This window comes from Columba livia, chromosome 28, assembly GCF_036013475.1.
Source record: "Columba livia isolate bColLiv1 breed racing homer chromosome 28, bColLiv1.pat.W.v2, whole genome shotgun sequence".
Lineage (NCBI taxonomy): Eukaryota > Metazoa > Chordata > Aves > Columbiformes > Columbidae > Columba > Columba livia.
In genome coordinates, this window is record NC_088629.1 from 1378753 (window position 1) to 1406710 (window position 27958).

The 27958-nt window shown below is 54.9% G+C and overlaps 1 protein-coding gene across 4 annotated transcripts; it reads left to right on the forward strand.

Annotated features, from left to right (window-relative positions):
- The first annotated feature begins 220 nt into the window (after window positions 1-220).
- On the forward strand, window positions 221-27612 carry GATAD2B (GATA zinc finger domain containing 2B). Of its 4 annotated transcripts, none has more exons than XM_065043028.1 (11): window positions 221-378; window positions 15465-15794; window positions 16792-16921; window positions 17089-17220; window positions 17875-18006; window positions 19221-19391; window positions 21270-21585; window positions 22246-22448; window positions 23642-23752; window positions 23848-23965; window positions 24471-27612. In XM_065043028.1, the coding sequence occupies exons 2-11, from the start codon at window positions 15466-15468 to the stop codon at window positions 24602-24604; spliced, it is 1776 nt and encodes a 591-aa protein (XP_064899100.1). In that variant the 5' UTR covers window positions 221-378; window position 15465; the 3' UTR covers window positions 24605-27612. The 4 variants fall into 4 exon arrangements, with proteins under 4 accessions (XP_064899100.1, XP_064899102.1, XP_064899104.1 ...); XM_065043030.1 differs by lacking the exon at window positions 221-378 and adding an exon at window positions 9022-9167; XM_065043032.1 differs by lacking the exon at window positions 221-378 and adding an exon at window positions 10151-10179.
- The last annotated feature ends 346 nt before the right edge of the window (window positions 27613-27958 follow it).

The window sequence follows — 27958 nt, forward strand, 5'->3', positions numbered from 1 at the left end:
CATTAAAGGCGCCCCGCGGGGAAGCCCGGCGGCTTGCCATTGGCGGGACGTCGCGCCAATCTTCGCGCCCACCCGCCAATAAGAAGCGCGGGGTGGGTCCCACGGGGCGACCGGAGGGATGGATTGGTGAGACGCGGCGTCTGTCGTCGCGCCGCGCCAATGGGCGTCGCGTCTGGGGTCGGGAGGCGGGGCGAGAGCGACGGGGCAGCTGCCCAATCAGCGGCATTGTTTGTGGTGGTGCCGGCTGCGCTCCGCGGCGGCTGGTGGCTGCGGCGCCGCGTCTGCTCCGCCCGCCCGGCCCGGCCCGGCCCGGCCCCGGCTCGGCCTCAGGGACCCCACCGGCGCCCCCGCACCCCAGGGCGGCGCCCCCCGCGCCAGGTGAGGGCTGCGGGGGCGGGGGGGCCGGGCCCGGCTGTGAGGGGTGCGGGGGAGGGGAGGCAGGGCCCGGCGGTGGGGGGGGCAGGGCCCGGTAGTGGCCGCGGGGGCTGAGGGGGATGTTTGGCGTTCGCGGGGGGAAGCGCCCGCGGCCTTGGAGGGGTTCTGCCCCTGAGGGGAGCGGAGCGCAGGGTGGGGGGGTTGTGCCTTTGTGGGATTGCGGCGGGGCAGAGCCCCAGAATTCCGGGGAGGGGGGGGTAGAACCGAGGGGTTGCGGGGGTTTGAACCCCGGGATTGCGGGGAAAGGGGGAGCGGAACCAAGAGGTTCGGGCGGGCAGAGCCCCGGGATTCTGCGGGGGCAGAACCGAGGGGTTGCGGGGGCAGAACCCCGGAATTCTGGGGGCGGGGATGGGGGGGCAGAATCCCAGAATTCTGAGAGCAGAGCAGCTGCAGAATTCTGGGGACACAACCCTGGAATTCTGAGGGGGACAGAGCTCTAGAATTCGGGGAGCAAAGCTCCAGAATTTGGGAGACAGAACCCTGGCATTCTGAGGGGGTAAGAGCTGCAGAATTCGGGGGGCAGAACCCCGGAATTCTAGAGGGGGCAGAGCTGCAGAATTCGGGGGGCAGAACCCCGAAATTCTGGGGCTGGCGCTCACCTGGTTGGGGACATTTGGGGGTTCAGGGTTTGTGGGGCTGTGCTGGCACCGCGTCCCTTGTGGGGGAGATTTGGGGGGACAGCGAACCAACCCCAACCCCAGGGGTTGGGGGGGCAGAGCCCCAGGGGTTGGGGGTGGAAGGGGCCGGCCCAGCCCTCGGGAATGGGCGAGGAGGGTGGGGATCCCCCGTGGTAAAACGGGGTGTTGGCTCTTCCCGCAGGGCTGGGTGGTTGGGGGGGGGGGGGGGCGCAGGCTGCAAACCTGCTGTGCGTGGGGGGTCCGTGGGGAGGGGGGGCCACCCCCTCTCCGCACATCTGGGGGGGGGGTGTTGAGGCAGATTGGGGACCCCCCATTGCCATCCCCTCCCTTTGGGGTGTCCCCGTTTTGTGGGGAGTGCTGGCGAGCTATGGATGTGCCCCCCATGGCAGTGGGGGGGGTCACCCGGAGGGGACACCCCCTTTGTTCGCTCCTCTCGTGCTGCGTTTCGGGGGCGATTCCCCTTCCCCTCGTTGATGATGGGAACAGGTGATCAACTCGCTCACGGGTGCCGAACCAGATTTTCTGCCCCGCCGGATTCCACCTCATTTTGATTTTACCCCCCCCCCCCTTCCCAATGCTGCTTCAAACCCGGGGGGGGGGACCGGGAAGGCAAAACTTCCCCATCTCTGCTTAACGTGCAGCGAGATCCAGAGCTGCCTCTGTCCATGTGCCGGCGCTGCCCACACCCCTTTTGCCACGGGGGGGGGATGAAAACGCCGGTTTGGGGGGGGCAGAGGCGTTTTGGGGAGCTGTGTGGGCTCAATTCCCCCCCCCCGTGCTCCATTTCCCAAAAACACCGAGCGTCGGAGCCATTTAAGGTGCCTGGATGGGAAGAAGGGGCTGTTTGATGGCGGGGGGGCGGCGAGAGGAAGGGAGGAGGTTTGTGCGAGCGAGGATGCGATGGGACCCGTTCGCTGAAACCGCCCCCCCCAAAAAACGGGTTGATTTTAATTGTTATTTAAATTTGGTGAAGCTCGGCCGCTGCCGGGGCGGAGCAGGAATTTTGGGGTACGGCGCGGGGGGGTTCCGCCTCTTATGTCTCGGGGTTCGGGGGGTAGGATTGGAACAACGAGCGGTTCGAGAGGACGCCGGTTTCGAGGGATTATTTTAAGGGTTGTGCCGCGGGCTGGTTGCGTTTGGGGTGCCCCCCGCCCCCCGAAATGCCGGTTTGAAGCGGCTCCTGTCACCGGGGACGGCCGCGGTTCCGCCTCACGTGGCCGCGGGCTCGGCGGGGGGATCCATTTAGGAACGTGCCCGCAATCGCTCGCCTTGCTTTCTCTCCATCACCGGAGCCGGCGGTTCGAGGAGCCAAAACACCCGCGTCTCGGTGAGGGGGGGGGGAACCCCCGACCTGCTTTCCGAGCCGTTGGAGCTCTCACCGCCACCTTCGCTCGGGCGCTTTTCCTGGTCACGAGGCCGCGGGAGAGCGAGCGTGACGCGCTGACAGGAGCATCCATCTTTGCTGCCTTCCTCCTCCTCCTCCTCGGAGCATCCCGCTCCCGCCGCCCCCTCCCCAGCGCCCGGGGGGGGGCCCGGAGCAGAAATACCCACCCGGCGGAGCCAATTCACCTCGCAAAAGCCGCTTTTCCACCCATATTTCCCCCTCAGGATCCATTTAAACGGGATGAGTTCCACGGATTCATTCACCGAGCAGCTTCCTGGTCCGTTCTACGTCTCAAAATCAAGCGCTGAACCTATTCTTTTCTTATCAATTCCCTTTTAATTGAATTCTGCCCTTTTTTCCCCGCTCCCAACCCGCTCTCCCAACCCGTATCAAGTAACTCCCCCATTTTTAGGAGCGTGAGCCTTTTTGCGCCCCACTCACAACGAACCTTTTCTCACCGCTCGCTCCTCAAAACCACTCATTTTTTAAACCACTTTGGCAAAATTGGGCCTTTTTAAAACAATTCTGCTACTTTTTAACGAGACCGGCGCGAGGCGGCTGAGATTTATAGCCAGAACTCAACCTATCAGGCCGTGCCACATGTTGCTGGAGTTTTACGGCGCTGGATCAACCGCTGGAAGATGGAGAGGAATAAAACCCGCACCCGCCTTTCTCCCCTTTATCCCAAGTTGGATGGGTTTGGTTTATCTTTGCAACACCCATCGGTGTTGAGGAAAACGCTGCGGCGCTGGGATTTGTCTTATTCTCTATGATTTTCATATAAATTTGGGATATCACCGCTAATTACTCGCTCTCAACCCTCCCAAACCCGGGATTATTGAGCTTCGACGGGAGGATTAAAACGACTCATTCTGGATCCTGTCGCGTGGCCGCGGTTCTGCTGGGAAGTTGTAGCGACCGTAAGTTCAAACCGCCCGCTGTTTTTCCCCAATATGTTGGATTTAGGCTTAATTTTCAGGCAATCTCAGAGAATGAAGGTGAGGATCCCGTTTCTCGGAGACTAGGCTTGACCTAAACCCGTCTTGTCGTCGCAGAGGACGCCGCAGCTTCAAAGCCGTGCGCTTTGATAAACTAAGAATAACCATTTAAATCCTAATCCTTCATCCCGGTCGATGCTCCGGTTTGGAAACGGGGTCTTGGTCACCGAAGATGACGATTTGGGGGAATAGGAACCATTCCCGTTTCTCCCGATGAGGAAACCAATGCAAGCGCGTCCTTCAACCCGCGACACGTTGGAAACGCCTCTCACCGGAGACTAAAACTGGCTTTTTCACCCCAAAATTCACCCCGACGCGGCGCTTTGGGTGTAACTCGCTTCCCTGAATTAGCGACATCAGGATGGGACCGAAAGGAGAGAAACAACCCAAATCCTCCCGCCGACACTTCACCTTTTAACGCTTTACTTGGCTTTTCCGAGGGATAATTGGCTTTGATGAACTAGAGAACTCGTTGCGCCGCGGTGGGTCTTGGTTTTGCCTTTTGTCGGCACCGGGGTCGCTGTTTGAGCGGAATAAAATCAACTATGGTAAAATGCCACCACTTGGTATTAAAGCCCCTGATTCTCAACTTGAGACTCGCGTCCGGCGCCATCGGAAAAGCCACCAAGAGCCTCGTTTTTAACAGAACGGCTTCACCAAAACGCCACATCCCCGATTTCCTCGGCCAAACCAGTTGGGAACGCGGCGCTTCTGGCTCGGCCGCCTTTTCGCTCGCCGTATTTCGCCGAAATTGGGGTAAATTGCGGCGACGGCAGTTTGCCGTAACCCACCCAGGACGCGTCGTAAATCACCGGTGACCACGTGGCCGTTTGGGGTGTTCGTGCAGAATTTTAGCGCTGGTTTTGGTTGGACTTTGGTTGGACCATCGGCAACTCTTGGGCTCTTCGCTTCCTCCTCCCCAGTGGGACTGTTTGGTTCCTTTCCCCTTGCGCCGGCGTTTTTGCGCTAATTCTACTTGTTTTACCGGCAGCTTCGCCCCGTGGAGGTTTTTCTGCTCCGTGTTTGGTGAAATCATTCAAACCGGTTGTATCGAACGGCAATTTAGGGCTGGTTTAAAAACTTCCCTCGGGGAATCGTCTCCCGGTTGTACCAAAATGTTTAAAGAAATACCTATTGTTAGACCGAAGCTGCTGCTCATCATCTTGCTATGGAGAAGGAAGAAAAGTCCAAATCACCACGGAGAGGAGGGGATTTGGTGCTGGACCCCCCGTTTTTGGGAAGGAGCGGGATGTTGAGTTTAAAATCTGATAGAACTGCGGTAATTCAATCTTTTTCTCCTCCTCAACGACATTTATCGCTCATTGGATGGTGTTTGATTCTAAAGGAGCTTTCGTGCCGCTTTCACCGGGTTTTCTGGCTTCACCCTCAACCCGCCGTCCCGTGGGGTTAAATTCACCCGTTTGGGGGACATTCCCCAATTTTGCTGCTTAGTTTAGGACCAACTCTCCCCCTGCTCCTTTAGGTCCCATGTCCCAAGTGACTTTAAAACTCAAGCTTTCCCAAGAAATGAACTCGGAGCCACCGCATCCCCCTTTCCCGCCCGGCCGCCTCTTTCTTACTCCCCATTACCACCCCGGAGCTCCTCGCCGCCCTTTTTTGTGTCTTATATATCGGAATCGCCGCAAAAACGTCGACGAGGAGAAAACAGTGACTTTGGGCTTAATCAGCCGGGAACGGGGGGAGATTCAGCGCCGGATCACCTGCAGATAATGAATCGGATTCGGGAAACGGAGCGGCATAAAAGCCGCTATTGTTGGCGCTTCGTCAAAGGCCTTTTCAGCCTGGAAACAGAAGCACCCAGAGGATGGGTCCTTGTGAAAGGAGCCGAAATTTCAATTAAATGAGCATCCCGGTGGTGTTTTACCGCTCCGGCCGTAACCATCCTGCAGGAGCCGCGCGGGATGGAGGACGGAGCGGGAGGTGTGAGGGGTTGGAAACGGTTTCATCTCCTCCTCGATGCCCGTTGATGTTTCACCGTGACAAGGTGAAGAAATCACAAGGAATTGGTGCCCGATGAGGTGGATCCCGGTGAGGGCCAGTGGGTACCAGTGCGGTCGAGTGGGTACCGGTGAGGGCCAGTGGGTACCAGTGGGGTCAAGCAGATACCGGTGAGGGCCAATGGATACCAGTGAGAGCCGGTAGACACCAGTGAGGACCCGTAGACACCAGTGGACACCAGCGAGGACAAGTGGATACCGGTGAGGGCCAGTAGACACCAGTGGACACCAGTGAGGGCCAGTAGACACCAGTGGACACCAGTGAGGGCCCGTGGACACCAGTGAGGACCAGTAGACACCAGTGGACACCAGTGAGGGCCCGTGGATAATGGTGAGGGCCAGTAGACACCAGTGGACGCCAGTGAGGGCCAGTGGACACCAGTGAGGACCAGTGGATACCAGTGAGGGCCAGTAGACACCAGTGGACACCAGTGAGGGCCAGTGGATACCAGTGGACGCCGGTGAGAGCCCGTGGACGCCGGTGAGGGCCAGTGGATGCCAGTGCGGTCAAGTGGGTACCGGTGAGGGCCGGTAGACACCAGTGAGGGCTAGTAGACACCAGTGGACACCAGCGAGGGCCTGTGGACACCAGTGAGGACCAGTGGATACCGGTGAGGGCCAGTGGACACCAGTGGACGCCAGTGAGGGCCCATGGATGCTGGTCAGGGCCAGTGGATACCAGTGCGGTCAAGTGGATACTGGTGAGGGCCAGTAGACACTGGTGAGGGCCAGTAGACACCAGTGAGGACCAGTAGACACCAGTGGATACCAGCGAGGGCCCGTGGATACCAGTGAGGGCCAGTAGATACCAGTGGATGCCGTTGAGGACCAGTGGACACCAGTGAGGGCCGGTAGATACCAGTGGATGCCGTTGAGGACCAGTGGACACCGGTGAGGGCCAGTGGACACCAGTGGACACCCGTGAGGGCCTGTGGACGCTGGTGAGGCTGCGCTGAGCATCAACGCACAGACTCAGGGTGGAAAAACTCATTTCAGACCCGCGACCGAGGCAAAACCGTCTCAATTCCGGCTTTTACATGAATTCGAATGATTTTAAATGAAAAGAGGATCGACTTTGTCACCAGGCCCACGTTACGGTGAAGGTAACGGCAACGGAGTGACATTGTCAAGGCGCCCAATGGAAGGGCCGTTTCCCAACCTTCTCGGAAGGGAACAACCTCATTTTCCCCTAAAAACCCCAAAACGCGTCGTTTCCTTGAGGATTTTGGGAAGTTTTGAAGCTGTTCTCTTAAAAAACACCCATTTCTCATCATTCTCCGCACATTTTCGGTGGCCCCGGCCTGGAAATAATTCTTATTGGGGCCCAAACCGCCACCTCATTAGTTTATAAATCTATAGTAACTACCGTATAATTAAAGCCTAATTAGTTATTTCCCCCTTTGTAAATGAAATTGTTCCATTTTATCTAATAAAGGCAAACTCGGGTAGAACCAGCGATGGGAGCGGCGTCGCAACTGGTTAATTACCGGATCTTCTGCAGCCCGTGGGTTGAGCGAATACGCGTTCGTTAGCGCGTGTTTTATACATTACACGGTTATTTGTGCAAATAGTTTTATTTGCCGAAGACCATTCGATAATCTGTAAAACCCGCCTGCGAAAGATGGAGTTTGTAAGTCAGTCGCTTCTCGCTCCGCGAAGAAATTAAACGTAGGACTAATCCTAATTACAACCGGGGAGTCTCTCCAAATTGGCGCTCGTTAACCTTTGATTAGCGCCGGTTTTTAATTCGCGGTCCAAAATGGAAGGTTCCCGTTTCCCTGGTTATTTTGACCGATCCCGTCAAGACGCCCAATTCCCGCCCTGCGTTTGGTAAAGCCGGGTTTAAGCTGGGCTTTGGAAAAGACTTGACCCAAGTGGTTGATGGGGCTTTAGGCCGGACTGGTCCCGGTAAAGGCCGTGGTGTGGGGAGCTGGTTTCGTTTCTCTTTTCAGCGTAAGTAAACCCAATTCGGTCACTCTGGTGTCTCTACAAAGCCCGTGGGCTCAACCGCGTTGGAGTCGGATGGATGGGGATCAGCTGGATGCTCAACGCGCGCGTTAGTTCGTTAATTCCTTAACGAGGCCTCAGATCTGTGAGCGCCGTCCTTAGCCCTGGTTTTATCTCCCCTGCAGATTTCGGGGCGTCCCCTTTGCTGGGGGGAATTGGCTGGAATTTGGGCTCTGTGCACCCCAAATGGGTCACTTGGGGGTGTCACCGTGGCCCCCCCGGCTGGGTCATTTGCTGGGTGACACAGGGACAGAGTGGGGGTGTCACTGTGTCCCCCCAGCACCCAAACGCATCCAGGTCCTTTGCTGGTGACACAGGGACAGGACCGGGGGTGTCACCCTGTCCCCCCTGCTGGCTCCTTCCCTGGGTGACACAGGGACAGAGTGGGGGTGTCACCGTGTCCCCCCTGCTGGGTGACACAGGGACAGGACTGGGGGTGTCACCGTGTCCCTCCCAGCACCCAAACCCATCTGGGTCCTTCCCTGCGTGACACAGGGACAGAGTGGGGGTGTCACCCTGTCCCCCACTCTGGCTCCTTCCCTGGGTGACACAGGGACAGAGTGGGGGTGTCACCATGTCCCCCCAGCACCCAAACCCATCCGGTTCCTTTGCTGGTGACACAGGGACAGGACTGAGGGTGTCACTGTGTCCCCCCAGCACCCAAACCCATCTGGATCCTTTGCTGGTGACACAGGGACAGAGTGGGGGTGTCACTGTGTCCCCTCCCCAGGTGACACAGGCACAGAGTGGGGGTGTCCCCATGTTTCCCCCCCCACTGGCTCCTTCCCTGGGTGACACAGGGACAGGACTGGGGGTGTCCCCATGTTTCCCCCCCCGCCACTGGCTCCTTCCCTGGGTGACACAGGGACAGGACTGGGGGTGTCCCCATGTTTTCCCCCCCCCACTGGCTCCTTCCCTGGGTGACACAGGGACAGGACTGGGGGTGTCCCCACGTTTCCCCCCCCCACTGGCTCCTTCCCTGGGTGACACAGGGACAGAACCAGAGGTGTCACCCTGTCCCCGCCGCTGGGTGCCACAGCGACAATCACCCACCAAACCCCCAGCGCCAGCACCTCCCAAACCATTCGGGCACCCCAAACCAGGCCCTGTGTCCCCATCCAGTGACCTGTGGCAGGATTTTGGGGGTGGGGGGGGGGGTGGGACCCAAACCACCGAGCCACCCCACCGCTGGTTTTGATGGCAGCGAAAGGGTTAAAATCCCACCAGGGGCCCAGGAGCTCATGAATGAAGACAAAGTTTGGCGGGGGGCCAGGGGCTGCTTGGCTGGGGTGGTGGCGGCGGGGCGGGCGGGGGGGGGGGACGGACATGGCAGCGCCGCCACAAAATACATTACCCAAAAATGAAAAGTGGTGAAATAAGTCCCCATCCCGGGGTTACAAACCGGCTGCGACCGGATTGAGGGTTTTTGTTGCTTTTTCTTTTGCCTTTTTTCGCCTGGTTTCGCTGCCCCGCGAGGCATCATGGGTACGAGGCGAGCATCCCCCCGTTCTTTTGTTTAATATCCCCGTACGGCGCATGATTGGCAGCGAAGCGCCCGGCGCGCGGCGCGGACGGGGGGGCATGGACGGGGGGGCGCACCCCCCGGCTCGGCCGCCCCCCCCCCCCAGGAACCCCCCTCGTGCTCCCTAATTGACAACTAGAAGGAGGCGACGGGGATATTGTACCTGTAAGTATTCATTAGCCCGGCCTTTCGTTTGATTTTCTACCAGCAGGCGCCAAGCTTCTATTTGATATTTCTATTAATTAACACAACTAATTAGCTATTTAAAGAATATTTTCAATAAGAAATATATTTCTCGGTGGGAGCGGTTCCCCCCCCCCCCGCCTCTTTTAAAATAAAAACCCACCTCTCCGCAGGCGCCGTCTTCCGGAATTCACCCCGTTTGCCTTATTGCTTTCCAAAGAACAAATCCCAATTAATTTTCGCCTTCGAGCCGAGCGCCGATGGTCGCCCCCCCCATCCCCCAACCCCCCCGTTTCGTTACGCCGATGGTTATTAATGGTTTTTCAGGGTGTTTTGACGGGCGCGGGGTCGCCCGGCGCACAAAGGCCGGAGCCGCAGTCGAGGAAATCGCGTTATATAAGGGAACCTGCGTCATCCGCGCTCGCGGGGCCGGGGGAGGATGGAACCCGGTGCTCCTCGTTATTTCATATCTCTTCTATTTTACCCCCAAATTCCATTTGCGGGGGGTGGGGGGAGCGTTTTCCCCATTCCCCCTGAAGCTCAAGGGGCGTTTTATGGGTTTACTTTAAAAAAGCGGGGGGCAGAATGGTCTTTTTCCTCCCTCCCGTCGCCACCCGAAAACGAGTTGGTGGGGTGAAACCTAACGAGCGTTGTGCTGTAATTACCTCCCCTTCGTCAATTAACTTGCCTAAAAATGCGAAGTTAGGAGGGGGTGATGAGAGAGGAAACATCCCCCTTTCCCGTTGGGCTCCGGCCTTGCAAAGCCCAGCTTAAGGCTCCAAAACCCGGCGGCGCTTGGCGCTGCGAGGGGCGCGTTTTGCGCCCCCCCCCCCGGTAACCGCCGAGAAGCCGCGATGGGGCCGTACGGACCACGGCGGTTTTGAACCGTTTCTTCCTCACGGGGGGGGGACGCGGGAGCCGCGACGGCGAAACCCTTGAACGCGTTTGCGCCGAAACGACGCCGAGAATTCACCGACCGGCGACCACCCGCACGGTTTGTCTTCTCACGTCTTTCCTTTGTCTTATTTTGGGTCCTCTGGACGGCGGCGAGACCCCCCCGCCTTACCAGCGACTCCTTTCCCACTCGGGGAACCTTTCAACGCCTCTCTTTGCTCTTTGTTAGCGCTGGATTTAGGGCCGTGTGTTGCTTTAAAGCCTCGTGCGCGACACCCCCTACATATTTCCTCCCTTACCTGCGTCAGATTCCTCCACGGGGCCGTCGGGTGGGTTTCTCGCAATAACCCGAGCCCGCCGGAGTATTTCTTGACAACTCACAACCCGTAGCGTCGCGTTCAACCACCAGCGTGTCTTTATTCGATAGCGCTTTATTGATTCGATCCCCCCTTCGCTTTCGCACCAGCCCGTCTCTCCCAGCCGTTAAGTCCTAATTACCTTTTGAGGTGATTATCCTTTTAATGGGATTGCACGGAGATGCTCGTCTGGGGAGCACAGCCATTTTGTGTGTGTGCCGCGGCGAAGCGCGGTTTACGACGTCGACGTCGGGTTGTTCTCGGCGTGGATAGGAGCGAAGACGTCGGGTCGGTGCATGTGCCGGGCGCCCTAAATTCCCCAATTCCATCCCCAGGCTTAAACGCCTTAAAACCCACCGTGGATATTAAACTTACGGGGGGATCGCGCGTTTGGGGCCGAGCGCGCTCAGGTGCGTTGGATCTCGCATCCACGGGGCATCGAATCGCGACTTCGGCTCCTGCTGGAACGCGGCTTAAAACACCTTTTATCCCATTGACATAACAACTTTAAATATCTAAATTGCTGCTGTTAATTTGAGGGACTGAGATGGCGGCAACGGGCACGCGGGTTCGGCTCCGGACAGCGCGGGGACGGCGGGGTTTGGAAACCGAACCTGCGATTTGCCGAATCTCTTGCAGTTCTATTTGTCTTCGTTCAGCTCGTTTGACGCAGCCTCAAATGTTCCTGAATTTCGCGTATCTCGCGTTTTATTTTGCGGCGTCGCCTCCGAGTCTCGTCCCGGTGGGGTTGAAACTGTTTGGTTTTGGGTGAGCTGGGCCCAAATCTGGCGCAAAGTCTAAGCCGGAGTTGGAAATGCCGCTGAGCCGGTGACTGGGGCCGGTGGCCGGTGGGACGGCGGCTCCGCCGTTCGCGTCCCTGCTCTCCTCGGGCGGTGTGGAAGAGAAAAAACCACTCGGTTGATGCTTCCCGGTCATCGGCGTTCCCGGCCGCGTGCCGGTGGCTGAAGGACGGCGGCCTTTCGGTGACGGAGGTGACCGAAAGTGATCTTGCCCTTTTGGGAGATGCTCTGGACCGCGTCGGCGTCGGGGATGTTTCTGCAGGTCTCTTGTTCCCCCTCAGGCGGGAGAAGCAGCGTCCTCGTCGGCCGGAGCCTCGTTAGGCTGCTTGGGAAGAGGAGAAATTAATCATTCGACAAAACCACCCTTCTCGAAGCGCTGAGGATGCTCCTGGCGGAGCCGCGTTCGGTTCTCGGCGCCGGCGCTCGGGCCGATACCGGAGCTGCTCCCGCTCTTCACCGTGTGTCTTTCCGTCCGACGCTTCTCCTTCCTCCGCAGGTTTTGCCGCCGGATTGTCTCTCCATAGACACGTGTGCAGGTGATACGCATGTTATTGCTCCCGCGCCATTTTTGGCCGCGCCGTGACGTGCAGCGCGGTCGCTACAACACCGTTACTCCCAGCCCGGCTTCCTCACCATCCTCATCAATCCTTGAGCATCCCCGCTCGCTCTGAGCATCCCGAATGATTTGCCTTTGGCGCTTCATCCTCCAAGAAGGACCTACCGGGTTATTGCGGCTCCTTGCGCCGCTCCGGGCCGGCCCGTGGCAGCCGGCACGCCGCCTGCAGCGGAAGGTACGCGGTTCTAAAGGCGACATCTCGAAGAAACAACAACAGAACCACGCGCGGCCCTTTCACTGCGGCACCCGGTGTCTCCTTGCGGAGAAGCACAAAGAAACTGGTTGTTACTGGTGGGACTGGGGACACCTTGTGTCACCGGAACCGCGTGGCCGGAGAAGCTTTGCCTTGGTGCTGGGAGAGCTCCATGCCGGGGGATTTTCCTCCTGGCGCTGCCGTTTCTCAACCGGGCAGGTTTTCTCGTGTCGCTTTTCATCTTGACCGCGTGTCCTGTTCATCGCAACCCATCGATTAACTCTGGAGGCTCCGAGCCTGGAAACGGGAGCGGAGGAAAACTAAAGCGGGTTAACACAACAGAGGAGCCCTAAAAGGAAGATGGGAAAGGGTTGTGGAACCTCCTGGGGCTTCCCTGAGTAAACTCCAGTTGAAATGAAGTGCTGATGCTGCCAAATTGTGCTTGTTCCATCCCACCTTCCTCAGGATATTTATCCGTCCAGGCCGCACGTTGTGAGCCGGGCACATCCCCTCCCTCGTACTCATCCCCTCCCTCGCCGTACTCATCCCCTCCCTCGCCGTACTCATCCCCTCCCTCGCCGTACTCATCCCCTCCCTCGCCGTACTCATCCCCTCCCTCGCCGTACTCATCCCCTCCCTCGCCATACTCATCCCCTCCCTCGTACTCATCCCCTCCCTCGCCGTACTCATCCCCTCCCTCGCCGTACTCATCCCCTCCCTCGCCATACTCGCTTCCCCACTATAATATTCATTTCTTCAGCCCGACTCGCTCGTTGCAGCTTTTCAAACAGTCGCTGCCGCTTTGTTGGGCTGGGAACGGCAAACCCGTCTTTCGAGAGCCAGGGAAGCGAAACCGCCCCAAGCTACAGGAGCGTGTAGAGGATGCTGAAGGTAACGAAACGCTTCGCGGCATCGGCGCAGACCGATCCTCCCACCGTCCCGCGTGGAACGGCGCGTCCGTGGCGCCGGGAACCAAAAACGACGGTGAGCTCGGGGACCTGGTGATGCTGGAGAACACCCGGTTCAAACCGCGGTGATATCCTGAGCGTGGAAACATGTGGAGAGAGATTCGGGGTATTGGCGATGATTGGGGGGTCAAAATTAAAGACCCGAAGTCTTCGGGAAGAGCATCCGCACACCAAGAAACGGCGACTCGTCCTTTGATATCGAGGCATTCCCGTTGATGGAGAATTCAATTCAATGGTGCCGCGTGTGCTCCGGTTTGGCGGCCGAAGTTCTGGATTCCTAGAACCAACGTCAAGAAAACAGGGAGGACACGGCCAGGCTGGTCTTGTGGTTCATCTCAACCCTGGTTCCCCCAAAATAAGACAGCGGCTTATATTATTTTCTCCTCCAAAAGATGCGTTAGGGCTTATTTTCGGGGGGTGGCTTATTTTTCCATGAACAATTATTCTTGAACAAAAAAAAACCCCGACGCTTATTCAAATACAATCACATCGTCACCTTCTGGAACATCATCATAACTCTCCAAACCCTCTCTGTCCCGCTGCGTTAATTGCCAATTGATTGTGCTTATTTACAAGCCTGGACACTATTTAAATTGACTTTTTTAATGAGCTGGAACTAGGGCTTATTTTTGGAGTCGGGCTTGTATTTCGAGCATCCTGAAAAATCCTGAAAAGTAGTGCTAGGTCTTATTTTCGGGGTAGGTCTTATTTTCAGGGTAGGGCTTATTTTTGGGGTAGGGCTTATTTTTGGGGGTAGGTCTTATTTTTGGGAAAACACTGTATTTCAAATTATCCCCTGACTTAACGCGGCTGGTTTCTCTGGAAAGGTGTTTAAAATCCAACAGGAAAAGGGGGCAAAATCTGCTCTGTAATGTAGGGATTATTAAACAATATATTTAAGTTATATATCAACGCGAAGCTGCTTTTGATGAGAAGAACCCGCGGGGTGACCTGAGAATTTTCGCCATCCCGTCATGTCTTAAACAACCCGATTTGAGCTTCGATTTAACCCGGGGTCACTCGTTAGGCCGGGGGCGGGAAGCGGCGGTTTTGGTGTCTCGCCCGTGCTTGCCCGGTTATATTTGGTTACCGTCGACGTGCCGTTTTTTGCGGAGAGACCAGCCGGGCGAGTTGAAGGAATTTGGCGGCGCTCCCCCTGAATATGGAGAATATGGGAGATGTTTTATGGCAGGTTTGCATTCCTTTTCTTGCCATAAGTTTTCTCCGCCGTGGTTCATCCCCTTCACGCCACATTGATGTTCTGCATTTCAAGAGGTGTGGAATCATAGTGGGTTTAGAACGTTCTCCTGGCAGAAATTTGGCTTGATTTCAATTCGGAAGGGCCGTACGAGCTCGCCTGAAATGCCCCAAATCCGCCCGTTTTGGCCTCATCTTTCTCCCCGGAACACGTGGAATTATTCCCAAGTTTCCAGGTGAAAAAACCACTCGGATTTTTACCATCTCTCCCCAAAACGTTTCCATTCCGAATTATCCCCCCGTAATTTGCCGCCATCCCCGGCACGCCAAGGCCTCGCCGAGCTGGTCCTGCACCGTTTGCCGGTGGAGCTCGCTCGCCTTTTATTCTTGTTATTCATTTTGGTTTCTTATCAGCACAGGTTGGGGTTGGGCCGGGCTCCTTTTCCCCTCTTTCCCTGCATTTCTTGGCCACGGGGCGTTAGCGCAGCTGGAGCTGTGGGCGGACGATCCTGTCTGCGCCGTCGCCCCGGAGCGTAAACCAGGAGAAAAACCCCGCGCTGGGGGATTTTGGGTGTTTCGGGAGCTCAAAAAGCAAAAGCTGATGGTGCAAAAGCGGCGAATGAAGCGTCGGAGGCACCGCTGCAGGTGGGCTTAACAAAACCTGAGACTAAGCCCAGGCAGCGCAAGAAGGAGCTGAGCTGGTTTACCTCTACGGGGCGACCTTTAGATCTAGACTTGGAGTATGGACGATTCCGTCCTTGTCTTCCATCTCATACTCTGTTTGAGTAAGTATTGGACAATATGGGGCTGAGGTATCGCCCCCTCTCATCCAGCACCTGGCGACGCTCGTTTCTCTCTGCTTAATTATTAATTATCAACGCCCGACCGCTTGTCCCGCAGGTGGGATTTGCGTCACACGTTCGCTCACCCCGCGCTCGCGTCCCGACACGGCTCCGCATTTTTCCGCCTCCCATTTCGCGTCGATCCCGTCGAGCGGTGTTTTAATGCTGAGCAAGGGATGGCGGCTCCATTTTTGGGGTCTCGGGGCCGCTCTCGCTTTTCCTGGCGCTTGGGAAACTCCCGCCGGGGCCGCTTTAGGATCGGGATTAAAAACGTGCAGGTTACGGCACGTCACGGCGCGGGGGAGGCCGGTGCTCCCCGAGGGTTAGGCCGGGCTTAGAGCTCCCCGGGGGGAGTTAAACCGGGTCTAACCGCAGCCGCGATACTGACCGCGCGTCCTTATATCACCCCGCAGGATGGACAGAATGACGGAAGACGCGCTGCGCTTGAACCTCTTGAAACGGAGCCTGGACCAAGCGGACGATCGGGACGACGTCCTGGCCAAGAGGCTGAAGATGGAGGGACACGAGGCCATGGAGCGCTTGAAGATGCTGGCGCTGCTCAAGAGGAAAGACCTGGCGGGCATCGAGGTGCCGCACGAGCTCCCGGTGAAGCAGGACGGGGTGAAAGTCTATGAAGAAAAGCTCAACGGGAGCCTGAGGCCGCACGGGGACGGCAGGACCGCGGGGCGGCCGGGCAAGGAGAACATTAACGACGAGCCGGTGGATATGAGCGCCAGGAGGAGGTAGGTGCCAAATAACCAGAGTCTGGAGCTTTGCCTGTTGTTAATCCCGGGCTTTGCCAGGCTGGAGATCCCAAATGAGGCGTTAAACGGACATTTTGCCGGCCTGGGGAGCGCTCCTGGTGTCTGGGAAGTCCCTTTGCTTTCCCAGCAAGCGTTCAGTGCTATTCTTACCTTGTTTTTCCTTTCCTTCACCACCCCAAAACCAGATGGAGTTTTACTCTCCCTCCATCCATCCGTTTAGTGTTAAATCCGCAACAATCTGGTGGCAGAGCGGAGGAGGCTCTCGTTAAACCAGGACTTTTCCTTAGCACCGACAGAAGTTCCTTTATTTAACCGGGGGCCGGATTTGATGCAGGTGCATGGACAGTCGCCCTCGAACCTGCGCCCGGTGCCTCCTGCTGAGCTTAAGAAAGCTCCTGAAAAGCTGCTGCCCGAGTGTTGGTGAGACGAGTCTACAGGAGCAGCTTTGGCCTCCCCCCAGCTCTCGGGATTTGCGCCCTGATTCCTATCAGCGAACCCCGTTTCTGTCCGTTTGGAGCGGGAGGGTGGCAGGGCGAGCCCGTCCCGTGTGCCGCGCCGGCGCGGCCCCTCTCGCCTCTTCTCGTATGGGAGGGAGAAGGAAACTGATGTCAATGATGGGGATTTACGGCTTGGTTTGCTCACCTCGTTCTCATCTCCAGCATCGTGCGAGGAGCGATGATCTTGAGTATTGAACAATACAGGGCCAAGGTATCGCCCCTCTCATCCAGCACCTGGCAACGCTCATTTCTCTCTGCTTAATTATTAATTATCAACGCCCAACCGCTCCTCCCACAGGTGGGATTTGCATCACACATTCATTCACTTCAACAACCCTGGCCAAGAAAGTATTTTCAAGGAGTCTTTTTCCGTTCTGGAAAAGGAGGATGGAAGTTGTGCGTCCCAAAGCCGCGGTGCTGAGCTGTGGTCTCTGGAATTGTATTGTGACTCAGCCTTTATTTTACTTTCTCTTCCTCAGCGACCAGGACAGGGGCCGATTAACCCCCTCGCCTGATATCATCGTCCTCTCCGACAACGAGGCGTCCAGTCCCCGCTCCAGCTCTCGCATGGAGGAAAGACTCAAAGCAGCGAACCTGGAGATGTTCAAGGTGAGGGGTATGCGCCGCTCCCTTTGCCGAGGGCGTTTCTGAGCAGCGCCGTAACTTCTGCGCGCGTCGCGTCGTCGCTTATTTGCGCTACAACCCCCTCTCACCCTCACGGCGCAGCGGTGGGTTTCAGCTTTTTGAATTTTGCCTGATTTTTGGTGTTTTCGCAGGGGAAGAGCCTGGAGGAGCGGCAGCAGCTCATCAAGCAGCTCCGGGACGAGCTGCGGCTGGAGGAGGCCAGGCTGGTGTTGCTGAAGAAACTGAGGCAAAGTCAGCTGCAAAAGGAGAACGTGGTGCAGAAGGTGAAGCTCTGAGGGCTGGGTGGGGTGGGGGGAAGGAATCGGCCTCGCTGACACCCGGTCACGGGCCAACACCAAACACCGACTCTCCTCTCGGACCTTTTTACCCCACGTTTGCGACACGCTCGTTCTGTGCTCCCGGGTGATGCTTCTGTACCAAACCCACAGCGCTTGGCACCCTCAGGATGCATTTCTGCAGCTCTGAAGTATTAGTAGTTGATGTATGCTTTTCCTCCGAAAATAAGCCCTACCCCAAAAATAAGCCCTAGTGTGATTTTTTAGGATGTTCCAAACACAAGCCCAACTCCAAAAATAAGCCCTAGTTACAGCTCATTAAAAAAAGACAATTTAAGCAGTGTCCAGGCTTGTAAAATACAATTAATTAACAATTAGTGCAGCAGGACAGACAGACCCTTCAACAGGAAAAGCAGAATTGCATTCAAAAGGGTTGGCAAAAAGGAAACAATCACAAGAAATTCACGATAGAATTCAGGGTTATGATGATAAGACACCCCCTGAAAATAAGCCCTAGCGCAAAAATTACTATAAGCCCCTGTCTTATTTTCGGGGGATAACGCGGAGGAGGTTTGTTCTGCGCCACCTCTCCTTTGGGAGCGCCCAGCCCTGATGCCGTTTCTCATTTTCTCTCTCATGCAGACTCCGGTTGTGCAGAACGCGGCGTCTATCGTGCAACCGTCGCCTGCGCACGTGGGACAGCAGGGCCTGTCCAAACTGCCCTCCAGGCCCGGAGCTCAGGGCGTCGAGCCTCAGAACTTGAGGACATTACAGGTGAGCCGTCCCCTCTGTGGGGCCAAACACGAGGTTACAGACACCTGGATGAGGTTACAGACACCTGGATGAGGTTACAGACACCTGGATGAGGTTACAAACAGCTCGAGGAGGCTACAAACACCTGGATGAGGTTACAAACGCCTGGATGAGGTTACAGACACCTGGATGAGGTTACAAACACCTGGATGAGGTTACAAACAGCTCGAGGAGGCTACAAACACCTGGATGAGGTTACAAACAGCTCGATGAGGTTACAAACACCTGAATGAGGTTACAAACACCTGTATAAAGTTGCAAACAGCTTGATGAGGTTTCAAACACCCAGATAGGCAACAAACACCTCAGTGAGGTTACAGACACAGTGATGAGGTTACAAACACCTCGATGAGGTTACAAACACCCAGATGAGGTTACAAACACCTGGATAGGCTACAAACACCTCAGTGAAGTTACAGACACCGTGATGAGGTTACAGACACCTGGATGAGGCTGCAAACACCCAGATGAGGTTACAAACACCTCGATGAGGTTACAAACACCCAGATGAGGTTACAAACACCTGGATAGGCTACACACATCTGGATGAGGTTACAGACACCCGGATGAGGTTACAGACACCCGGATGAGGTTACAGACACCCGGATGAGGTTACAGACAACTGGATGAAGTTACAAACACCATTATAAGGTTACAAACAACTTGATGAGGTTACAAACACCCAGATGAGGTTACAGTCAACTGGATGAGGTTACAGACAACTGGATAGGCTACAGACACCTGTATGAGGTTACAGACACCTGTATGAGGTTACAGACACCTGTATGAGGTTACAGACACCTTGATGAGGTTACAGACACCTGTATGAGGTTACAAACACCTCGGTGAGGTTACAGACACCTGTATGAGGTTACAGACACCTGTATGAGGTTACAAACACCTCGGTGAGGTTACAGACACCTGTATGAGGTCACAATTCGACCAGTCTGGTGTCCCATGCTTGGGTTCTGCACACAAGGTCATTTCCTGTCCCCATTTAATTGCCTCCTTCCCAGCAAAATTCCTGTGATTAGTTCAGAGTTTGAGGGAAAATGAAGTTCTCTGAGAGGTGTCTTGTGTCAGCAGGCAGCTTGAATTCCACATAGACGGGGAGCTCAGCGTTCCGCTTCCCCTCAGCTCTCACCAAATGCATTTCTCGTGTCGTCTCTCCGCAGGGTCACAGCGTCATTAGGTCCGCCACAAACACGACTCTGCCCCATATGCTCATGTCGCAGCGCGTGATCGCCCCGAACCCGGCCCAGCTCCAGGGGCAGCGCGTTCCTCCTAAACCCGGCCTCATCCGCACCACAACGCCGAGCATGAATCCAGCCATCAACTACCAGCCGGTAGGTCCCTCGCTTGGCGCCGGCGTTGTCGCCCGGTGGGATTAACGAGAAGGGAAAATAGGAAACGCTGTGCGGGTCTGAGCGCCGCGTGGAGCTCGGTGTGAGGATGTCGCGTGGAAATGCGTCCCGATGGTGTTCTTGACCCGTGTGGAAGAACGGAATGAGAAATAAGGGAAAACTCTGCGGAGCCACCGAGGTCCCTGGAGTTGAGGACGCTTAGATCCCTTCGTTTGACTTTTGGAAGTCGGACGCGAAGATGGGAAATGGAGAAGAAGAGTGATAACGCGTCCCCGCTCTGGCGCTGCCATCAAACCTTTCTCCGGGTCCCTGTTCCTCGTCCAGGGCCGCGACGCTTGGCACACGGGCCCACATTAACGACCCCTCTTAACGACTTCCAGGGTTTGTCAGCAGTTAAGACATTTAATCTGTCCTAACGAGGGTATCGTGCCAATCTGTAGAACATAAACCCAGCAATCTGAAAGTCTTGCATCTAAACAACTGTCAAATTATGTGTTTGATGGAAGAAACCCCAACCAGCTACTTTTACAAAGGAGTTGTAGGTTCATTGGTGTTAATTCATTGGTTGTAGGTTCATTGGTGTTAGTTCATTGGTTGTAGTTTCATTGGTATTAATGCATTGGTTGTAGGTTTATTGGTGTTAATTCATTGGTTGTAGGTTCATCGGTGTTAATTCATTGGTTGTAGGTTCATTGGTGTTAATTCATTGGTTGTAGGTTCATTGGTGTTAATTCATTGGTTGTAGGTTCATCGGTGTTAATTCATTGGTTGTAGGTTCATTGGTGTTAATTCATTGGTTGTAGGTTCATTGGTGTTAATTCATTGGTTGTAGGTTCATTGGTGTTAATTCATTGGTTGTAGGTTCATTGGTGTTAATTCATTGGTTGTAGGTTCATTGGTGTTAATTCATTGGTTGTAGGTTCATAGGTGTTAATTCATTGGTTGTAGGTTCATCGGTGTTAATTCATTGGTTGTAGGTTCATTGGTGTTAATTCATTGGTTGTAGGTTCATTGGTATTAATTCATTGGTTGTAGGTTCATCGGTGTTAATTCATTGGTTGTAGGTTCATTGGTGTTAATTCATTGGTTGTAGGTTCATTGGTGTTAATTCATCATTTGTGTTATTCATCATCTGCTTATTTAAATCTGCATCCCCGATCAGCTCTGCCATTGATTTTCCTGGGCCTGCATTCCACTAAGTGCTTTGGGATTCGCTTTCCTCCCTTTCCTTCCCTTTTTCCCCGTCAGCCGAGCGTTAGCAGCCTTCAATCAGCTTGCCCCAGTTTTATTTTCATCTCCTGGGTGTTATTCTCCATCGACACGACGCGTCCCCCGAGCTTTGGTAGCTGACCCTGTTTCAGTCGCCGAGCGGGTTCATTCGTACCCTGGGAAGCAGGTGGGCCGGGTGACAAGCTGGCCCCGAAATAGGGCTTTTTATCACTAAAAACCGTCGAAAGCTGCATCCTCGGGTCGGCAAAGTGTTTGTGCTTTGCCGCCGCCGTGTGCCAGAGGCTCCTGCACATCCCAGCGACCGGAGGACGGGGAATAAAGCTGCTCATGCAGGAAGATGGAACTGGGAATTGGGAGCGGGTGAGCAGAAATTGGTGTCGACGCTGGGTCCAAAACCTGCCGAATTCCCGGAGCTGCTCCAAATTCCAGTGAACCGGAGGCTCCTCAGCACCGATGGCTTAATGTAGGGGCCGCGACGAGCTCCCTGTTGTCTCCCCAAGTCACTTGGGGAACATTTGCAGATGATACCGAAAGGTTGCGAGAAGGCGATCTGGCTCATCCGGGTTGGCTTAGTCGCTGAGCTCTAGTGTTAATTTTCTGTATTAATCCTCCTCTCCTCTTCCCCTCCAGCAATCAAGTTCTTCTGTTCCTTGCCAGCGCACGTCGTCTTCAGCCATCTATATGAACCTTGCGTCTCACATCCAGCCCGGCAGCGTGAACAGGGTCTCGTCTCCGCTCCCCAGCCCCAGCGCCCTGAACGACGCGGCCAACTCGCAGGCGGCCGCCAAGCTCGCCCTGCGCAAACAGCTGGAGAAGACGCTGCTGGAGATCCCGCCCCCCAAACCGCCCGCTCCCCTCCTGCATTTCCTACCCAGCGCGGCCAACAGCGAGTTCATCTACATGGTGGGGCTGGAGGAGGTGGTGCAGAGCGTTATCGACAGCCAAGGTGAGGCCGTTTCCCCCAGCGCCGTGTTCGTGGTGCTCCCCACTGCCTGTCTTCTTTGAGTCCCCTCCCGAGGGGCTTCGATCGAGCGCTTGGTGGGCATGGAGAGAAGGACATGGAAATGGGGGGACAGGCTGAGGGTTGGGGTGTTCAGCTGGAGAAGAGAAGCTCCAGGGACACCTTAGTGTGGCCTTTCTGGACTTAAAAGATGGGGACAGACTTTTGAGCAGGGCCTGTTGTGATAGGACAAGGGGTGATGGTTTAAATTAAGAGATTCAGGCTGGATAGAATGAAATTGTTGCCCTGAGGGTGGTGAGAGCCTGGCCCAGGTACCCAGAGAGGAGGTAGATGAACCATCCCTGAGACACCCCAGGCCAGGCTGGACGGGGTCTGAGCACCCTGAGCTGGTGACGATGTCCCTGTCATGGCAGGGGGGCACTGGGGGGCTTTAAACGTCCCTTCAACCCAACCTGTTCTATTCTATTCTGTCATTTTGCCAAACACGTGGCTTGGGAGGCTGTGAGAACAGCTCCTGCTCTTACCCAGCTCTAGGGGGGCTCAGTGCGGCCCCGTCGCTGCCGTTCCCGGGTGGTGTGGGAACACGGGGCTGGGGGGAATGGTCCCGTTTTCCCACCTAACGTCCCGTTTCGTGGCGATCCCCAGGGAAAAGCTGCGCGTCCCTCCTGCGCGTGGAGCCCTTCGTCTGCGCCCAGTGCCGCACCGACTTCACCCCGCACTGGAAGCAGGAGAAGAACGGCAAGATCCTGTGCGAGCAGTGCATGACTTCCAACCAGAAGAAGGCGCTGAAGGCCGAGCACACTAACCGGCTGAAAAACGCCTTCGTGAAAGCTTTGCAGCAGGAGCAGGCAAGTTCACGGCTCCTCCGCGGGCTGCGGAGCCTGGAGCTGCTTCCCCAGGCTCCGGGAACCTGCAGTTCCCCTTCCCTCTGCATCCGCGGCTTTTCGGTGGGTTAGTTGCTGCATGGGGCGTTACCAGGAGCAGTTCTGGGCTCCCCGGTTTAAGGAGGACAAGGAATTGCTGGGAAGAGCCCAGTGTGGGGACACAGAGTGTGAGGGGGCTGGAAAGGCTGTAGAAGAGGAGCTGAGAGGGACCCGATGATGTGATCGATACCCCAGGGTGGGCGGCAGAGGATGCACCAGATTGTTCGGTGCTGCCCAGCGACAGGACGAGGGGCAACGGGCACAAACCCGCATGGATGCGACTGAACATCTTGCTGCCCACTCGCTTATCTCTGGAATTGGGGGGATTTGCTGAAATCCCGTGATAAATTGGTGTTGGAGAACTTGTTTAGAGGCCCCGGGGTAAAATAAACTAGAAATTGTTGTTTGTGAACTGAAGAAAAAAGAACACAAAACTAAACATGAAGTAGAATCCGGCTGCTGATAAACAGGACCTGCCTGTTCTAGGGCAAAAAGAGGCTTTGGGCTGTTGGTGAGAAGCGGATGCAGCACCGGTGTGGCCGGTGGGACCGGGACAGTGACCACCCCTGCGCAATGGGGAGGACAAACCGCGAATCCTGGGGGCGGTTTGGGGCCATCAGCTCCGGGCTCAAAGTGGCGCCAGAATCACCTCAGTGCTCAGAATGGCGCCAAAATCACCTCAGGGCTCAGAATGGCGCCAAAATCACCTCAGGGCTCAGAATGGCAGCGCCAGAACCACCTCAGGGCTCAAACAGCGGCCCCAGGGGTGGCGGGATCACCTCATGGCAAGAAAGAGCTTGAGATGCTGGAGGTTGAGAGAAGGGAGCGGAGCTGGTGAGGGGCTGGAGCACAATGTGATGGAGACTGAGGGACCTGGGGAAATGGCTGCAAGTTGTGCCAGGGGAGGTTGAGGGTGGAAATTTGGGGTGATTTCTCCCCAAAGGGCTGTGGGTGTTGAACAGGCTGCCCAGGGCAGTGCTGGAGTCGCCATCCTGGAGGGGTTAAACACACACAGATGAGGTTCTCAGGGTGGGTTAATGCTTGGACTCCGTGATTTTAAAGCTCTTTTCCAACCAAGTGACCGTGTGTCTCTGAGGATGCCTCTGGTTCTCTCCCAGGAGATCGAGCAGCGGCTCCAGCAGCAGGCAGCCCTGTCCCCCACCGCGGCTCCCGCCGTCTCCAGCGTCAGCAAACAGGACAACATCATGCGGCACCACACGCTCCGGCAGGTGAGCGACCCTTACGGACCAAACCCCACGAGCGATGTTTCCCCCCCGGGGCCATCCCGCTGCCTTCCAACCAGCCCTGTCCTCCCGTTCCGCAGGCTCCGCAGCCGCAGGGCACGCTGCAGCGCGGCATCCCCACCTCCGCCCGCTCCATGCTCTCCAACTTCGCGCAGGCGCCGCAGCTCTCCGTGGCGGGCGGGCTCCTCGGCATGCCAGGTAACGGCCCCCGGCACCGCGACTGCGGTTCGGGAAGGGGGATTTATTGCCGCCACTGGGACCTGGGGGACCTGGGACCTGGGGGTTCAGCTGGAGAACAGGAGCTGAGGGGAGACCTTCTGATCTCTGAACTGCCTGAAAGGAGCTTGGAGCCAGGGGGGTCGGGCTCTGCTCCCCAGGAACAAGCGCCAGGAGCAGAGGAAACGGCCTCAAGTTGTGCCAGGGGAGGTTGAGGGTGGAAATTTGGGGTGATTTCTCCCCAAAGGGCTGTGGGTGTTGAACAGGCTGCCCAGGGCAGTGCTGGAGTCGCCATCCTGGAGGGGTTGAACACACAGATGAGGTTCTCAGGACATGTTCAGCGCCAGAGTTGGGTTATGACCCCGAGAGTCTCTTCCAACTATAATTGATCCGGTTTTATGGTTTTGCGTTAAATTATCCCTTGGGAACGTGCCGCGCTCGCCGCACGACGATGCTCTGGAGGTGACTTCTGTCTGTCTTCCCCCAGGTGTTAACATCGCCTACCTGAACGCCGGGATCGGAGGCCACAAAGCGTCGAGTTTGGCGGATCGGCAGCGCGAATACCTGTTGGATATGATCCCCCCCCGCTCTATATCGCAGTCCATCAGCGGACAGAAATAACGCCTGCTGAGACCCCCCCGCCGCCCTCCCCGCCTCCGTCGCATGCCGTGCCTGTACCGGTGCCTCCGCCGCACACGGGGAAGAACAGACACAAAAATACGCGAAAAAAAAACCACAAAAAAAAAGCGAAAAAAAACAAAAGAAATGTTAAAAAAAAGCCCATTTGAGACCTTCAACAGTTCCTTTTCCAACCCTTCACTCGTTGGGTTTCTCTAGCAGCGAGAGGTCACTTCTTCCAGAACGGCTCCGCTGGCGCTCAGCGCTCTCCGTGTGTCCCGCTTGGTTTATGCTACTTTTTTGTAACGCCAAACCATAGAATTTTTCATTGTGTTGTGTTCCGTTCCCGCCCCCGCCTTTTTTTTTCCCTCGCTATACGGATGGTTCAACTTTTTATTTTTGCCTCTTTTTTTCCCTTTTCTAGAGACTTTTTAGGGCACCCGCTCTGGTTTTTTTTTAAGGGGGAATCGGGGGGCGATGGAGCCTGGATTGGGGGGGGCCGCCCCCCCCCGCTTCGCCGCACGGAGCCGCGAGACGCCGCCCCCCCTGTTTGGGGGATGCTACCGGGACCCCCCTTTTGGCTACGGGATGGACCCAAGGGGGTGTCGGTGCCACCCGGGGACCCCCCCAGTGCGGACTGGGAGCGACTGGTGGCCTTGGTGAGTCCCCCCCATACCCCCCCGATGCATTGGGGACAGTGGCAGCGATGGGGACGCGGTGGGGGGGGATGGGGGGGGGGGTCACCGGCCGGCGGGAACGAACCCAAAGCAAGAAAACAAGTCTGAGAAATGAAAACCGCTTGATTTGCACTTAAACCTCCACACTAACAGCCCCCCCCCCCCCTTCCCGTCCCCCCCCAGCACCCAAAATACCCCCAAACCCACCCCCCCCCGCCCCCCGGCGCTTTGCCCCGAAGGAATTTTGTGTTTGGGGTTTTTTATTATTATATATTTTTTAATTAATTAATCCCCCCCCGCCCCCAATTAGAATTTTCTTGTGCAATTTGAAGCGCCAGCTTAGGGGGGGGGGGTTCTATCCCCCAAAAACCCCCTGGAATGGGGACACCCCCAGTTCAATGAGCACTTAACCCCCCCATGGGGGCCCCGATTCGCCCCCGGGGGCCCTGGAGCCCAAACCCCATTTCTGTGGAAATTGGTACCATTTCCAAATTGGAAATTTTCCAAATTGTCAAATTTTAAAAGTTTGGAAAAGTTCAAAATGATAAATTTGCTTCTGGACCATTTTACAAAAATTCACGTTTCAAAAATTTTAAATGTGAAGTTTTGAACATTTTCCAAATTTTAAACGTCAAAAATTTGAAATTTGAAAATTTGACCGTTTTCCAAATTTTAAATGTGACATTTTGGACATTCTCAAAATTTGAAATTTGGAAATTGGAACATTTCAAAATTTTCTAGTTCAAAAATTTTAAGTGTGAAATTTTGACCGTTTTCAAAGTTTTAAATTTGGAATTTTGAACATTTTCAAAATTTTCTGTTTCAAAAATTTTAAGAGTGAAATTTTGATCATTTTCAAAATTTTAAATTTGAAATTTTGAACATTTTCAAAATTTTCTATTTCAAAATTTTTAAATGAAAATTTGAACATTTTCAAAAATGACTCTTTTCAACATTTTAAATTTGGAATTTTGAACATTTTCAACATTTTAAGTTTGAAATGTTGAACATTTTAAAAGTTTTAAATTCCAAAACTTTTAAACGTGAATTTTTGACCATATGCAAAATTTGAAATTTCAAAACTTTTAAATGTGACATTTTGAACATTTCCAAAATTTTAAAATTTGAAATTTTGGACATTTTCAAAATCTGAAATTTGGGACATTTTTCAAAATTTTGAAATTGTGACATTTCTGAAATTTTGAAATTTTAAACTTTGAAATTTTAAAACTTGAAATTTTGAAATGTTGAAAATTTTAAATTTGAAGTTTTGAAATGTTGAATTTTTAAAACTTGAAATTTTGAAATGTTGAAATTTTAAAACGTGAAAATTTGAAATGTTGGGATTTTAAAATTTGAACTTTTGAAATGTTGAAATTTTAAAATTTCAAAATTTAAAATTTCAAAATTTCAAATTTTAAAATTTTAAAATGAAAACTTAAACATTTGCATTTTTTAAGCTCGTGCAGCATAGCGACGTATATACACACATATATATATTTTTGTGGGTTTTCTTGGTTTTAACCTTATTTAGCTGGCGCCCCCCCCACCCCCCCCGGATGCCGGGGTCCTTTGAGACCCTTTTCCCCTTCCCCCCCCGCTGAGGAATCGTTGGACCAACCCGAGCTTTTGCTTATTAGTTGGTTTCTTTATTGTTACTAATCAGCTTGCCCCCCCCCCAAAAGGGCCTTTTGTTGTGCGCCCCCCCCCCACCCCATCCCGCAGCGAAACCACAAAACTCCCTTCAAAAAAAGGCAAAACCACACAAAAATGATGAAAAACCCCCACACCATATACAAGTGCAATACTGCCCATGGGGGGGCCACGGGGGGGGACCCATGGACAACGAGACGCCGACTTCATGGTGCTATAAGTGAATTCACCCCATATGGGGGGGGGACACGGGGACCCTTTTATCCCCCACCCCCCCCCCTCCCCAAATCCCCCTGAACCCACCGCCCCCCCCCATTAACCCCCCCGCCCCCCCCCCAGCGCTTTCTTTTACCGCTTAGGGGTAGATCCGCTTGGGAAGATGCTTTATTATTATTATTAATTTTGGTTTAATTGTGTTTTTTTTGGGGTGTTTTAATTGGTTTTTTGGGTCCTCCAAAGGCGTACCCCCCCACCTCCAAACCCCCCCCCCAAAACCCCCCCCCCCCCCCGCCCTTTGTTGGCTTATGGTATTGCTGCCGAAATGTTATAACAAGGACTCATTCGTGTATATAAGCTATTTCTTGACACATTAAAAATGGATAAAAAATGGTTAAAAAAATGGTAAAAAAAAAAAAGGAAAAAAAAGGATGAAAACTATAAAAAAATAATAAAAAAATTGTACATTGTGTAGAAAAAAAAAAAAGGACAAAAAAAGCCCCAAATTTGGGGAAGCGAACCCGCCTGGCCATGGGTGTTGTGGAAGTCGTCACGTCCTCGTCCGTGTGCCCTCGTGTGTATGATATGGATACAACCACAATAAAACGTGCAAAAAGGGGGGGGGTCCCGGCGGCTCGGCGTTGGGGGGGGGGTGGGGATGGATGGGGGGGGGTGGGGGTGGGGGGTGGGGGGTGGGGGGGGACACAGCGGTGACGCCCCTCGCCCGGCGGGGGGGGGTCCCGGCGATGCACTGGTGGCGGCGGCCACCTCCCGAATCTTGTGCCTTTCACACACGCGCGAAACTCGGACC

What these genes read in the sequence shown, in the direction of transcription:
- GATAD2B (XM_065043028.1), top strand. Translation starts at nt 15,466, where the DNA reads ATGGACAGAATGACGGAAGACGCGCTGCGCTTGAACCTCTTGAAACGG. An exon ending in AGGAGAACGTGGTGCAGAAG is followed by an intron (nt 17,221 to 17,874) that starts GTGAAGCTCTGA and finishes TCTCTCATGCAG; the next exon opens with ACTCCGGTTGTGCAGAACGC. An exon ending in AAGCTTTGCAGCAGGAGCAG is followed by an intron (nt 22,449 to 23,641) that starts GCAAGTTCACGG and finishes GTTCTCTCCCAG; the next exon opens with GAGATCGAGCAGCGGCTCCA.